This window comes from Poecile atricapillus, chromosome 23 (genome assembly GCF_030490865.1).
Source record: "Poecile atricapillus isolate bPoeAtr1 chromosome 23, bPoeAtr1.hap1, whole genome shotgun sequence".
In the NCBI taxonomy this organism is placed as follows: Eukaryota; Metazoa; Chordata; class Aves; order Passeriformes; family Paridae; genus Poecile; species Poecile atricapillus.
This window is the reverse complement of record NC_081271.1, coordinates 569,535-583,643: the sequence shown is the minus strand read 5'-3', so window position 1 is coordinate 583,643 and position 14,109 is coordinate 569,535. Positions and strand designations below refer to the sequence as shown.

The window sequence follows — 14,109 nt, the reverse complement described above, 5'->3', positions numbered from 1 at the left end:
CGCGGGGCTGTCCGGGGGCTGTCCGGTGTCCGTGGGGCTGTCCGATGTCCGGGGGCAGGGCGCGGGGCGGGCGCGGCGGCGGCGGCGGGGCCGCGTGTGCGGGCGGCGGGGCGGGGGCAGCAGCAGCAGCATCCCCCAGCCCGGCCCCGGCACCCGCAGCCCTGCTGGAGGCGGCGGGTGCTGCTCCCGAGCCAGCCCAGCGCTGCTTCCGAGCCAGCCCAGCGCTGTTTCCGAGCCAGCCCAGCGCTGTTTCCGAGCTAGCCCAGCGCTGTTTCCGAGCCAGCCCAGGGCTGTTTCCGAGCTAGCCCAGCGCTGTTTCCGAGCTAGCCCAGCTCAGCTCCGGAGCCAGCCCAGCGCTCCCCGGATCCAGCCCAGCGCTCCCCCGCGCTCAGCCCGAGCGCTGCCCGGGCCCTGCTGGCGGCCGGAGTTGGTTGGGTGCTTTGGTTTTGTCGTGCTCTGGTTTGTGCACGTTGCTCCGCAGACGCGGACCACCCCACCAAAAGCACGGATTAACCTACATGGCTTTAATCGGGAGAAATTGCAAAGCCACCCAGTCGCGGTGTCCCCGTTTGTGTCCGAGGGCTGCTCTGCGGCCGGGGGCCCGTGCCCATCACCGGGGACAGGGACACACACACTGAGCTGGAGCTGCCCGTGCCGGTAACCGGGGACAGGGACACACACACTGAGCTGTCCGTGCCGGTAACCGGGGACAGGGACACACACACTGAGCTGGAGCTGCCCGTGCCCTGTGGCAGGAGCAGCGCACAGAGAGCTGTGTTCAGAGATCAGAGGTGTTCAAAGTGCTTTAGCGAGGTTTATTTTCGGAAGTTTCCCCTCGCTGTTTCACGGGCGCTGTTTCAGCCCGTGGCACTCGGCGGAACGGGGGATGTGGGAGCTACGGATGAGCCCCTCTAAGACCGGGATTCTTTTATCTCAGATCAACAACTTCTAATATTGCTTCTCACCACAGGACACCAAACAGATGGACAAGCGAGCCGGGACAAAATACAAACGCTTTGGGATCATCAGGTTTCATAACTGCTGAATTTGAAAGGGTTTGAAGTTTCCAAACCAAATAAATTCCACAAACACCGGCTAAAATTTTGCCTCTCTAGGTCTTTATTTTTTTTGGAGAAAAACAGTTTTTATAGAAGGTAGTAAGATTTGGTTTGTTTGCTTGTTTGTTTATAGAAATCAGTTTTGGTGTATTTGAAAGCTGACCTTTGTGTCAAAGTCCAATTTAAATGGGAAATTTGCGATCTGCCCTTTCACATGTGTTTGGGAAACACTCCAGAGTTAATGTTTATTGATCCTTCCAGTGTCTCGGTTATTATGGGTCAAATTTTCCCTTCTCTTTGCTCATTTCAGGGTTCCCATTTCCCATCTGTTCAGCATGGGAACAGCATCTCTCTTCGAGGCTCTGTAGAACATGGGGCAGTAAAGAGATTAATTTATTGAACAAATCAAAAAGCGAATCACTTCCAGCAGGCCATGCCATGATGTGAGTGGGTGCTTGCCAGTCTCGAGTCTTTCCTGCAGTGAAAGCCAGCTAGCCCAGCTATGATTTTTCCCCTGAAACCTGGCAGGGTTTGTTGGCCAGCTGGCTGTTCCCCAGCGGCCAGGCTGGGGTGTGGATGTCCACAGCCCATCCCAGCATATGGCAGGATGGAGATGGGCAGGGTGAGGGATGGGCAGGGTGAGAGATGGGCAGGATGGAGATGGGCAGGATGGAGATGGGCAGGGTGAGAGATGGGCAGGGTGAGGGATGGGCAGGATGGAGATGGGCAGGGTGAGAGATGGGCAGGGTGAGAGATGGGCAGGGTGAGGGATGGGCAGGATGGAGATGGGCAGGGTGAGGGATGGGCAGGATGGAGATGGGCAGGGTGAGAGATGGGCAGGGTGAGGGATGGGCAGGATGGAGATGGGCAGGGTGAGAGATGGGCAGGATGGAGATGGGCAGGGTGAGGGATGGGCAGGGTGAGAGATGGGCAGGAGCCCATCAGGAGCCCCACAGGAGCCGGATTGCCCCTGGCTCGGGCAGTTCTGAGGCACAGGAACGAGCAGGGAATGATGCCCCAGCTTCCCAGGGCTCTGCAGTGTCCCGGGCACGGCCAGAAGGGCCGGCTCAGCAGCCAGGTCTGGTCATCACTCCTGGTCATCACCCTCCTGTTTGAGTGTCACAGCACAGCAGAGATCCCAGTGATAGCCACGGTTATTGGGAGCATCAAACTGAATTTACACAATGTTCACCTTCAGCTGTTCCGAGGATTCAGGGGCCACCTGCATGTGTACAAAGCAAGTGGCAGATGCTGCAAGCTCCTGTGCCTCTTTTGCAAGACACCAAACTCTGTGATCTTCTGGCAGATGAACAGGAAGAGGTTCCTGGCTCTCTTTGGCTTCTGCTAAGGACATCTTTTTGATCCATTTTCCAGCCTCCGGGGATGCTCCTGTCCCAGGAGACTGATAAAGGAGTTCATGAGCACAGAATAAAGAAAAGACCGGAATATTCATGTGCTCCAAACTCCTGGAAACTTGCAAGAGAAGAGAAAAAAATCTGAAATATTTTCTCAGTAGGATTTCCTTACTAAGCAGCATTTTTCTCTTGCGTGTAGACAACTGGTTCAAAGCAGCACCGACACCTCATGCCAGGCCCTGCACTCCTTCCGCTCTGTCGTGGTGTAAACCATGAGCAGATGGTGCAGTGCAGTGGAAAATCAGATCTCTGAGAAAATACAGAGCCAAGAATAAAACACCCTCAAGCAGAAGGCTACATGGTTTATTTCAGGATAAAAAGAAAAACTGAGATCCTTGGGCAAAAATTAGAATACTCCTTCAGAGTGGAGTATTCCACTTCTATGAACTGCCTCGTTCCTTCCTGATTGAGGAAACATCCATCCCTTCACAGCTGAAGGCTCATCTCATTTGTTGTCTTTCAGTTCATTGATCTGGTTTCTCCAGGCTCCCACGTGACTGCTCTTTGCTGAACTAACAAGCGCAGTTATCACTGAATTTTCTTTCCTTTCGACTTTCTTGCACACTGACGACAAACCTTTCAGAATTTCCTCCCACTTGAGCTGCAGCATGACCTGAATTGCATCCATCCTTGTTTAAACCCACTGGGGCAGAAACACCCAGCCATGATAGGTAAAGATATAATGTCAGAACTTGGTCTGGTTTTATATTTGTGCATAGGGAGGTAAAATAGCCCTGAAAATCTGACTGTTTCTTCCATTAAGTCAATTTAGTACATACAATCTCTGCACTTGTGGCATTTATAAAGTTCTGACGTGCCCCAGCCTCAATATGCCCCATCCTCAAATTAAACTTTTAAGGCTGCTCCAGCCAAATTCCAGCTCCTGGCATTGCTCTGCCTGCCCTGGAGTGCCAGGAGTAAGAACCAGGGCAGCTCCTTGTGCAGCCACTGTGCTGCCTTGTGCTGAACTCTTGGATTTCATCTCAGCTCACTGCGTTTTCGTGACCTAGATCCTGCTCATACGAGCTGAAAAAATAATTTAGCAAACCGTGGTATCTAAGATTAAAATGGGATGATGTTTATTTATCTGGGAAAACAACAGGAGTGAAATGCTGGCATTTCTCTCTGCAGAGCTGAAATTGCTGCTCTGACCCGATCCCTTAGGTCTGCTTGCTTTTATCCACAGCTGCCCCCGTGCATGTGCCTGTGGTGACTCCCCCACGGACCTGAGGTTCCATCTGAAATCTGGGCAGCTCTCTGTGATCCTTGTGAAGAATGTGCCTGACAAGGAACCAAATCCATTCCACAGGAGGGCACTGAAATGAGCCTTAGATGGATGTAAGACATCACCATCCTCCTCCTCATCATCATCATTATTTCTGACATCTCCACGCACCAGCCTCGCTGGGAAAAAGCCACAACTCTGACAGTTACTAAAGCAACGGAGAAGATTCTGCTGCTCCCAAGACTCGCTGCTCCCTGGTAGCTTTCCATGCAGCTGGTTTTTCCAGAGGGAAGTGGATGTGCAGGGTGCTCAGAGTCAATTTTTGGTGGTGAATATGCAGTCACTGTCTCTGCTGGCATCAATGGCCCTTTCACTGTCCTGGGCTCTACTGTACAGAGAACAAACACAGTTTCCATGGCAGTGTACACACAAATATGTCCCACACTCCAAAGAGTGACTCACACGTGCTGCAGAGAACAGAGAAACTTCCCTGTATTAATCTGAAAACATCTGGGAGAGGAGGATGAGATTAGCTCACTTGCAAAATATCCTACAAATATTATGTAAACCAGATTTGATCTGAATAATTCCATGTCTTGGCAGATCTGAAAGACAAATCCTTTGAAGGCAAAGGAATAAGGAAAGGCTGGTGCCTGTTTGCAGTAGCAATGTCCAAATCTATAATGAACATATTCTTAAAATAGACACAACCCAACAGTTCTGGAAGCCAATACAAATTATCCATGAGCATTTTACCTCAGTATTTCAAAGAGTCACAACAAGAATTTAAGTGTTGGAAATGAAGAGTAGATTTATAAGGAAAGGAGGAAGTGGATAAATTTGTGGGAAGTATTTAGTACAAGTACTAAGTCCCAGTATTTCAGGTGTTAGGCTGAAATAGTCTGAAATAGTGACCACCTGACCTTGAGCATCACCAACATCACTCAGAGGAGTCTTAGAACATCATTTACCTAAAGCTGATATATTGATAGATTCAGGGGAAATTCCAGCATGGAATTAAAATCAAATATGTGATGTGCGCTTTCTAGCAGGGACAAAAATGTGGTGAGAACTTCCTTGGAGGAATAAAACATGCTCTCAGTGTATATGGGAGGAAGAACTTTCACTAGCAGGGCTCTTCTACATCCTAAAACCTCAATGATTTTTATGACCCCAAGCTAGAGAGTTTATATCCCTTCAAAAGAACCTGTTATTTCAGTCTCATCTGCTTCTTTTACTAACCTAAATCCTTTCCCAGGACCTACTGTGCCTGCAGAGCATTCAGATTAAATGCCAAGATCTCCAAAGGATGCTCTGAGCAGGAATAGTTCCTTTGGCTCTCACTGCAAGCAAAAGCAAAGCCATGTCATGGAAGCTGCAGATTCCTCTTGGCAGGGCTGACATGTGAAGGTCGACAATGGGAATTCAGGGCTCCAGAGTCACTGAGGTAAAGCAAGGCCTGAAGGGTGAAGATTCCTCGTTCTGCTGTGACTCACGGCACAGCACAGCTCACAGCAAAGTGAGGAGCAGGAGCAGGAAAGATTTACTACAGGAATGAGGCTTAAAACAAAACCTTTCATGGGGTCAACTGACAGAGCTGCAGGAGCCGAAATGTGACACAGACACCTCAGTCAGGGCCAAGAGCAGTGGGAGAGGGACAACAAATCTGCCAAGGGTGTCTCACACACAGGGAGACGGTTTGGAGTCTGTCTGCATTGAACAGCTGAAGGGAAATGAAATAAACAGCAGCGTCTTGGGGAATGTCTCATTAATGCACCAGAGAGTAATGTCTGTCTCCAGATCACCTTGCTTGTATTGCAACTTGTGTGAAACCTTGGAGAAAGGAGTGAGAAAAACAGAGATGGGAGCAGTTCCTGCCATGGCTCTTGGGGGCTGTATTGTCACCTCCTCACTGCCCTTCCCCCCTGGGAACAATCCCTCCTCGCTGCTCTTTCTTGTCTCTTCAAATCACATCAATTTAAAAGGGTTATGAAAGGCTCTGTTTAATCAATTGTTTGTTATGTCCAGGTGTCTTTGTCTGTCTCCTTTCCCAGATTTATCGAGAGACAATTATCTCATGTCGGAGACTCTTTCCCCTTGAGGAACAATGAGAATATCCACTTATAAATTAAAAAAGAATTGGAACTGTCTGTAGATGCTGTTACCTGTGCTCTGGGGCAGCCCCAGCCACCTGCTGTGCTCCCCCTTGCTGGAGGCGAGCTCTCCAAACTGGAGCTGCTCTTTGCCCTGCAGGGTTAAGAGTTTGGTTCTCAGATACAGGAAAATATCATAATAAAATAATAACTGAATAGAGTCTGACAGACTTTTCTCCCCCATCAGGAATACAGACATGAGGAATTTCAAAGGCGTGACCAAGCCTGTGATACACCAAAGCCATTAAAATTCATTTCGGCTGGGCGGCACAGTAAGAATAATGGCACAGTGTATGTGCTTGGACAGTGGGAGCCACTGTGGAGATTTTCCAAAGCCCTCGCAGTGAATGGAAGCTGCGTGTCCAGAGCCTCTCAAGCGCCACGATAAAAGTTGTTATTCATAAACCCACCCACCATTTAAAATAAGTGGCCTATAGAGGGTAGTAAGTAACGCACGTACAGATTAACACATTTGCCCTTTGCTAAGTGAATACTGCACTGTTCATTTTTGGTAGGAATTTTCTGTAGGCTCATAAATCGTGAGTTGTGTGAGCTGTGCGCTCTCCTCGGGGCTGGCCAGGGCCCCAGCACCGCCACAGCTCAGGGCACGTTCGGACAGCGCTCTCAGGCACAGGGCGGGGTTTGAGGTGTGTGTGCAGCGCCAGGAGCTGGACCCAGCGGTGATTTGGGGCTGTTTCCCGGCTGTACGGAGCTCGGAGGGCACAGCCCGTGCGGAGAGGAGCCGCTGCCCGTGCCCGCTCCCCATGGCCGCTGCCCGAGCCCGCCGTGCCCGCCCTGAGGCGGGGCCGCCGCCATCTTCTCCCTCCCGCGCGGCGCCCCCTGGCGGCCGCCCGGCGCGCGATTACCGCACCTCTCGCGAGACTTCCCCTCCCGCCCCGCCAAGATGGCGGCGCCCATGGAGGCGCGGGCCCGGTTCCGCACCCGGGACGTGCTGGTGCCCGGCGGCCCCTCCGACTTCGGCTCCCTGCTGCTTTCGCCGCCGGTGCTGGCGGGGCTGGAGGCCGCCGGCTTCCATCGGCCGTCGCCGGTGCAGCTGAAGGCCATCCCGCTGGGGCGCTGCGGGCTGGGTGAGCGGGCGGGCCGGGCGCGGGGCCGGGGGCGCGGCGGGGCTCGCCTCACGCCCTTTGGGGCTGCCCTCACGCCCTTTGGGGTCTCTCTCTGCAGATCTCATCGTGCAGGCCAAGTCCGGCACCGGCAAGACCTGCGTGTTCGCCACCATCGCCCTGGACGCCGTGCTGCTGGAGAGCCCCGCCACGCAGGTGAGCGGCCCCGGGACAGCGCCGATCCTTCGGGGAAATGTGGTGTGGAAAACACCGCGGGCTGGAAATGTGGTGTGGAGAACCGTGAGACACCGGGCTGGGAAGCACCGCGGGCTGGGAACAACCACCGCGGACTGGGAATGTGGTGTGGAGAACCGTGAGACACCGGGCTGGGAACAACCACCGCGGGCTGGGAACAACCACCGCGGGCTGGAAATGTGGTGTGGAGAGCCGTGAGACACCGGGCTGGGAAGCACCGCGGGCCTGGGGCTCCGCTCCCAGCGCCAGCCTGCGGCTCTGACACTCCCGGTTAATCCTTACACAGATCCTGATCCTGGCTCCCACGAGGGAGATCGCAGTGCAGATCCACGCCGTGATCACAACGATCGGGATAAAGATGGAAGGTTTGGAGTGCCATGTGTTCATCGGAGGGACTCCTCTGGGCCAGGACAGGAGCAGGCTGAAGAAGTGTCACATTGCTGTGGGCTCCCCAGGTAGGGAGCAGCTTTGCTGTGGGTTGTGACCTTGCCCAGTTCGGTACCCGAGGGAAGCTCGGTGTGTTTGTTGAAAGCCTCGGGTGTGTTTGTTGGAAGCCTGGGCTGTGTTTGTTGAAAGCCTGGGCTGTGTTTGTTGGAAGCCTGGGCTGTGTTTGTTGTCATTAACTGGGCACAGCCCCAAAGGCAGCTCAGGAACACTTCACAAGTTCAGGGTTGGCAGGTTTGGGTTGGTGTTTCTGAAGGTGTTTGTGCTTTCCCTTGCTGCAGGGAGGATCAAGCAGCTGATAGAGCTGGACTACCTGAGCACAGGCAGCATCCGGCTCTTCGTGCTGGACGAGGCAGACAAGCTGCTGGAGGAGGGCAGCTTCCAGGAGCAGATCAAGTGAGAAACAAGGCTTCTCTCGAGGCTGTGTGGTGACTCCTGGCACCCTTGTGTACATAACTGCTGTGCTTTTGTCCCTCAGCTGGATCTACTCCTCCCTGCCTGTCAATAAGCAGATGTTGGCAGTTTCAGCCACCTACCCCGAGTCCTTGGCTGCTGCTCTCACCAGGTACATGAGGGAACCCACGTTTGTGAGGCTGAACCCCACGGATCCAGGCCTCCTTGGTAAGCACAGATAAGAGCAGAGAGACACAGTCAGCAGGAGATTAAGAGGAGGACACTAAAACCAAAACATGTGCCTTTAGAATGCGTGAGTTTTTGTAATTCCACCCCTGAGTTGTTCAGTTTAGGAATGTTGATTGCCAATGTTGATGTAGTGAATCTTGAAGTGGAATGAGAAGGTCTTTAAAGGCCTTTCCAACCCAAACCAGCCTGTGATTCTGTATTTTTAAAATACCTGTGACAAATGGAACTCTTTGCTTTTTCTATCCATTCAAAAAATGTCAGTCTTTTAAGAAAAGCTCCTCCTGGAGGTTCTTTGCAGTTTCCCTTCAGCTGCAGCATCACATGTTTACAGAACTCTGTGCATGTTTTTATGGCAACTCCTAATCTGTTGTTTTGGTTTCCTGCTCAGGGCTGAAGCAGTACTACAAAACTGTGAATTCCCATCCCCTCCCACATAAAACCTTTGAGGAAAAAACCCAGCACCTGCAGGAGTTGTTTGGCAAGATTCCTTTCAACCAAGCCTTAGTCTTCTCAAATTTGCACAGCAGGTAAAACATTTGGAACAACACCTGGACAAAGCTTGTTTGAAAGCAGTGGTGGTAATGTCCAACCATGGGTAAATTTCTGTGCATGTGGAGAAATTCATGGGAGCTGTGAGGTCTCAGAGCAGTCTGTAAACTTCAGGTCTGAAATACAGCCTGAGGAATGCAGTGTGAAATACTGAAAATACCAGATTGCAGTCCTTGGCTGTAGAGAATAACCCAAGAATGCCCAGGTGTTGTTAGGCCTGGGGTTTTATTTCCAGTTTTCAGTGTGTGTGTGTTCCCTCAGGGCTCAACACCTGGCTGAAATACTGACATCCAGAGGCTTCCCTGCCGAGTGCATTGCAGGTAAATCCAGTCACAGTTTTCTGATTCCACTGAAATTGTGCATAAATAAGACCTAAAATAGGACAAGGTATCTTAAGTCATGTCCTGCAGGGCCTCTGGTTAAATGGTTGAGCACAGCATTTGAATCTTCATAGGTCTTAAAAGACTCAAACTACAAGGAATTGTTTTTGTACTGAGTTTTTGTACTGAATTTTCCAGTTTTGTTTGCTCTTTCTTTACTCATTTGGAGCTGATGTTTGAGGAAGTGTCTAACTTACTTCTGATGATAAAAAGCAGCATTTTCTAGAATGTCAGGGTATAAAGATGAAGAATGTAACCTGCTTCTAATTTTTATCTTCCTAGGCAACATGAATCAAAATCAGCGACTTGATGCCATGGCTAAATTAAAGCAATTCCACTGCAGAGTTCTGATTTCCACAGACTTGGTGAGCTTTTAGTGCTTTCAAACAAGCTTCATACAAATTCTATTTCAAATTTATTAACTGCCCTGCAAATTTTACAGCACGCAGGGGTATTGCACATAAAGTTACTTCAGAGGATTAGGTTTGGTTTGGAATTGGAGAGAACATCAGTGTGCTGATAAAGCACCATGGACTGTGACTTCTTTTCACTGTGAAATCACCCCCATTCCTCATCTGCCTGCCCGTGGCAGGGGCTGGAATGAGATGGAGCTTTTAGAGCCCATCCAGCCCAACCCATTCTGTGATCTGGCTCAAGAACAGTTTTTAATTTATCTGTTGCTCTGCACCTAACAGCTGCTCTATGGGCAGTGTGCTGTGAGTGCTGGGGGTGACTGGGGACCCCCATGACCCCACTGTGGTCCCTTCCAGCCTCCCTGTGCTTCTGTGTTTATTTAAAGCTCTGTGGAGTTACTCAGCTCTCCCTTTCTGCCCTTTTCTCCTCCTCCCTTGCTGCAGACATCTCGTGGAATTGATGCTGAGAAGGTGAACCTGGTCATCAACCTGGACGTGCCCCTGGACTGGGAGACCTACATGCACCGCATCGGCCGTGCTGGGCGCTTCGGTGGGGACAGCTCTGGGCCCTGCAGCCCTGCAGCCCCTGCAGCTCCTGCAGCTCCTGCAGCCCCTGCAGCCCCTGCAGCTCCTGCAGCTCCTGCAGCCCCTGCAGCTCCTGCAGCTCTGCAGCCCCTGCAGCCCCTGCAGCTCCTGCAGCCCCTGCAGCTCCTGCAGCCCCTGCAGCCCCTGCAGCTCCTGCAGCCCCTGCAGCCCCTGCAGCCCCTGCAGCCCCTGCAGCCCCTGCAGCCCCTGCAGCTCTGCAGCTCCTGCAGCCCCTGCAGCTCCTGCAGCCCCTGCAGCTCTGCAGCCCCTGCAGCTCTGCAGCCCCTGCTGGGGCTCTCTGACTCTGCTCTGTCCCACAGGCACCTTGGGTCTGGCTGTCACCTACTGCTGCCGTGGCGAGGAGGAGAACACCATGATGAAAATCGCTCAGAAGTGCAACCTGCAGCTCCTTCCTCTGCCAGGTGGGCTCTGTGCTGGGGATGCAGCTGGGCTGGGTGGATTCCTGTTAGCCAGAGCTCCAGACAGCCCCAGGGGGCTGATGTGTGCCTTCTCTGCTGGGGCTGCTCTGCTTTTAGTCCATGTTCTTCACACTCTGCTCCTGACATGTAGTGTTTGTCTTGAGCAGCCTTTGATGCCTTCTGTGGAGGAAATGTTCTGGCTCTTTAAACTCTTCCAAGGGTTGAAGGGATTGGTTTGTGGCCCTCACTTGATGTCTGACAGGCAATTTTGGGAAGCTTCACTTGGGTACTTGTGTGAGTTCCAGAGGGAAGGATGCACTTGATTGAGGGGCTGCTTGTTTCTCTTTGCAGAGCCAATCCCTCCTGGAATGATGCAGCAGTTTGAAGATGGGGAGGTAGAAGTCAAACCTGCAATTCCTACAGGTCCTGTGGTGAATTGTGACTCTGTGTGTCCCAAACCAGAGCAGCCAGTGCTGCAGCCTGTCCAGAATGGCTTTTCAGCCATACCTCAGCCTCCCTCCCATCTGCCAAGGGATAATTCTTCTGTAGAAAGGCCAAAAAAGACTCCAAAGCAAAAACAGCTAAAGAAGAGCACAAATCCTGCAAATGTAGAGAAAAACAGTAGAGTCCCTAAAACTTCCAGCAGTCACACAGAACAGAGGAATCAAGTCAAACCCATCTCCAGGAAGGATGGACAGCACAGTGCTCAGGCTCCAGATGAGGAAGCCTTAAAAAAAAATCTTCCCAAAATTCCATGCTTGTCTTCTTTCAAAAACCACCTCACCAGTCCCTGGAGCTTCTCAGATTTTGTTGAGGACTATGATTATTTCATTAAAGAAGGGTCAGAGAGAGAGGTGGAGATTTTAAGTTTCCCAGGCCCAGGAGAGCAACGTGAGCTGCCCAGAAATGGGGACGTGGAGTGGGAAGAGATGGAACATCACCCAGAGACAGCAGCAGTCGGGGATGAGTCTGCTGACAGTGATGGCTCTGCCAGCTCCAGGGATTCCTTTAATAGCAGGGCCAACAACTCTTGCTTTGAGGCGTTTTCAGACAGCCAGGACCCAACTGCTGTGCCCCCAGCTCAGCAGGGCCCTGCAGGTGTCTGTCCTGCACCAGAGCGGCCTCGGGAGCGATCCCACCTCCAAAGGCAAAATGAAGTGAGGAAGAAAGTCCTGAGACAAAATGCTAAACACAAGAAAAGCCACAACCACGGGTTCTGCAGTCCTGCCACGAGCAGAAGTGAGGAGGGGCGGAGCTGCAGCCCCTGGGATGATGCTGCTGCCGAGGGCTGGAGTTACGAGCGCTACTGGAAGCGCTACTGCGACGCCTGGCAGAGCTACTACACAGCACTGGCTCACTACAGCAGGAGCTGCTGGCAGTTCAGCTCCATCAGTGCCTACCACATCAACTCAGTCTATCTCCAGGAGCTGCTGAGAGATGGGGACTGATGTCCTGATGCTGCTGATGGGACCAGGACTGCACAGGGTCTGTGACAGCAGTGCTGCTCTAAAGGACGCTGACAAGAGACACACGTTGTTTGGATGAAGAAAAATGGTGTCTTTTTATAAACATCTGTGTCTGGTGAATGTTCTACACAGTGAACTTGTTACAATTTGTTAATAAAAGGAAAAGAAAGACAGCTGAATGCTCAGTTGGAATCTTTACAATCCACAGTAAAAAAGAGGATGATAAAAGGCAGCCATTTCCACATAAGAAATGTCAGAAAGGAGAAAATACAAAACAATCCCAGTTGTATTTCATGGAATCCCAGAATGGTTTGGGTGGGAAGGGTCCTTAAAGTTCACCTTGCTCCACCTCCCAGTGTCCCAGCTGCTCCAGCCCTGTCCAGCTCTTGGGCACTGCCAGGGATCCAGGGGCAGCCCCAGCTGGGCCAGGGCCTCACCTCCCTCCTGCCTTCCCTTCCCTTCCCTGTCACTGCTGGGTGAAGCTGAATTCCCTGGGAGGCTCCATGGTCTGGGCAAAGTTGGTGATCATCCCATTTTCCCTAATTCTCTTGGTAAACAGCAGGCACTGATTATATCCCAGTGAAGTGGCAGAGTGAAATGAGCATCTCAGTGCCTGTATTGCCAATTTAAATCCAGTTAATTAACACTGCATAAATAACATTTCTATAGCAAGGTGTGCAGCAAGCTGTGTGGTAGAGGATTTAATTATGTAGAAAATGTGCAGCAGCCATAATTGGTCTGTCCCTCTGGGTGCAACAATATCAGACTTCCCACACTTACAGGAAAGCTTTAATTAGAAATGGAATTATCTATTAGTGTAAAACTAATTGATATTTCCTGTTTGGCTTGTACAGAGCTGTCCTGGGGCAGGAAGAGATGGGAGTGCTGGCTGGCTCAGGGTGCTGACCCTGGGTTGCCTCTGCACTAATTCTGAAAGTTGTTCTTTGTGTGCTCTGTTCCTGCCTCACTCCCTTTGTGTCACAAAGGACTCCAGGGAGGGGCTTCCCCTTTGTCTCTGTGGCTGGAAAAGGCCAAGGCAGCAGGATTTTGTTTCCAAGATGAATTTTTGCAATTCCTACCATGGACAGAGAGGACACAGTAAGAGATGCACTGAAGTTTCTGCATTATTGCTGTCCTGGGACATCTCACTGATTTCATTCATGACTGCTTGGGGAAGAGTTAATTAGTATTTAAATGCAACTGGAGTGGCCTAGGTCAACACCCAAAGTTCTCCAAAAGAACCTCCCAAAGGTTTTCAGAAGAAATTACAGCATCCTGTTGGTATTTGTGGCACATACTCTGTTTAATCCGGATTGGATACATCAGGTACAGCAGTGGCACAAGACTCAATACTGTAAATGATATACAAGTTTCAACATATGCACTACAATTCCAAAAGAAGACAACAGGAAACTTGGTTCTTCTAGAAAGTTGTTCTCAAATGAAGCTACCTGCAGTTGTGTCCAGTACATTTCGTATCTGTCCTCTGACATTTGTAAAGCAAAGCCCATTTAAAGTATGAAAATAGAAAATAATAAAGTTGAGAGCTTCTTAGAACAGAACTAAAGAAAACACCATTGCATTGGAATGCCATCCTGGCTTACCAAGAACAGACCATGACACCAGTTGAGAGCCTGGGGTGGTGCCAGTGGTGCTGGAGCAGCGCTGGGTGCGGGGGGACCTTGCCCCAGCTGAGCTCTGGTTTAACCCAGAGGGGAGGGACACACGGACACACAGGGACAGACCTGACTGCCAGCAGGAGAGGGACTGTCACAATTCCCTGTGGCCTTTTGGGGTCACAGATTGAGCTCCACTCAGTGCAGGAGGAGCTGCTCACTGCTCTGCAGGCTGGGATTGGCAGAGAGGTGGAATGACTTCTTCCAGGTCACTTAGTGACTGCTCAGGAAATCAGGAGCAGAATGATGCTGCTGATGCTCAGCTCCTGATGTTCACTGCCTTCCCTTTGCTCTTACAGTTTTAGAAAGAGAAAATCACCCTGGACAGTGTTTTTGGCAAATACAAAAAGCTTGGGCTCTAAACC

At 51.2% G+C, this 14,109-nt stretch overlaps 1 protein-coding gene across 1 annotated transcript; it reads left to right on the top strand.

The window, feature by feature from the left end:
- Positions 1-6,732: 6,732 nt before the first annotated feature.
- DDX20 (DEAD-box helicase 20) lies at positions 6,733-12,237 on the top strand. The gene is made up of 11 exons (XM_058856048.1): positions 6,733-6,939; positions 7,037-7,131; positions 7,457-7,625; positions 7,896-8,010; positions 8,093-8,235; positions 8,645-8,783; positions 9,067-9,125; positions 9,468-9,550; positions 10,043-10,148; positions 10,504-10,605; positions 10,954-12,237. Exons 1-11 carry the CDS (start codon positions 6,756-6,758, stop codon positions 12,048-12,050), a joined length of 2,292 nt encoding a protein of 763 aa, XP_058712031.1. The 5' UTR covers positions 6,733-6,755; the 3' UTR covers positions 12,051-12,237.
- Positions 12,238-14,109: the final 1,872 nt, after the last annotated feature.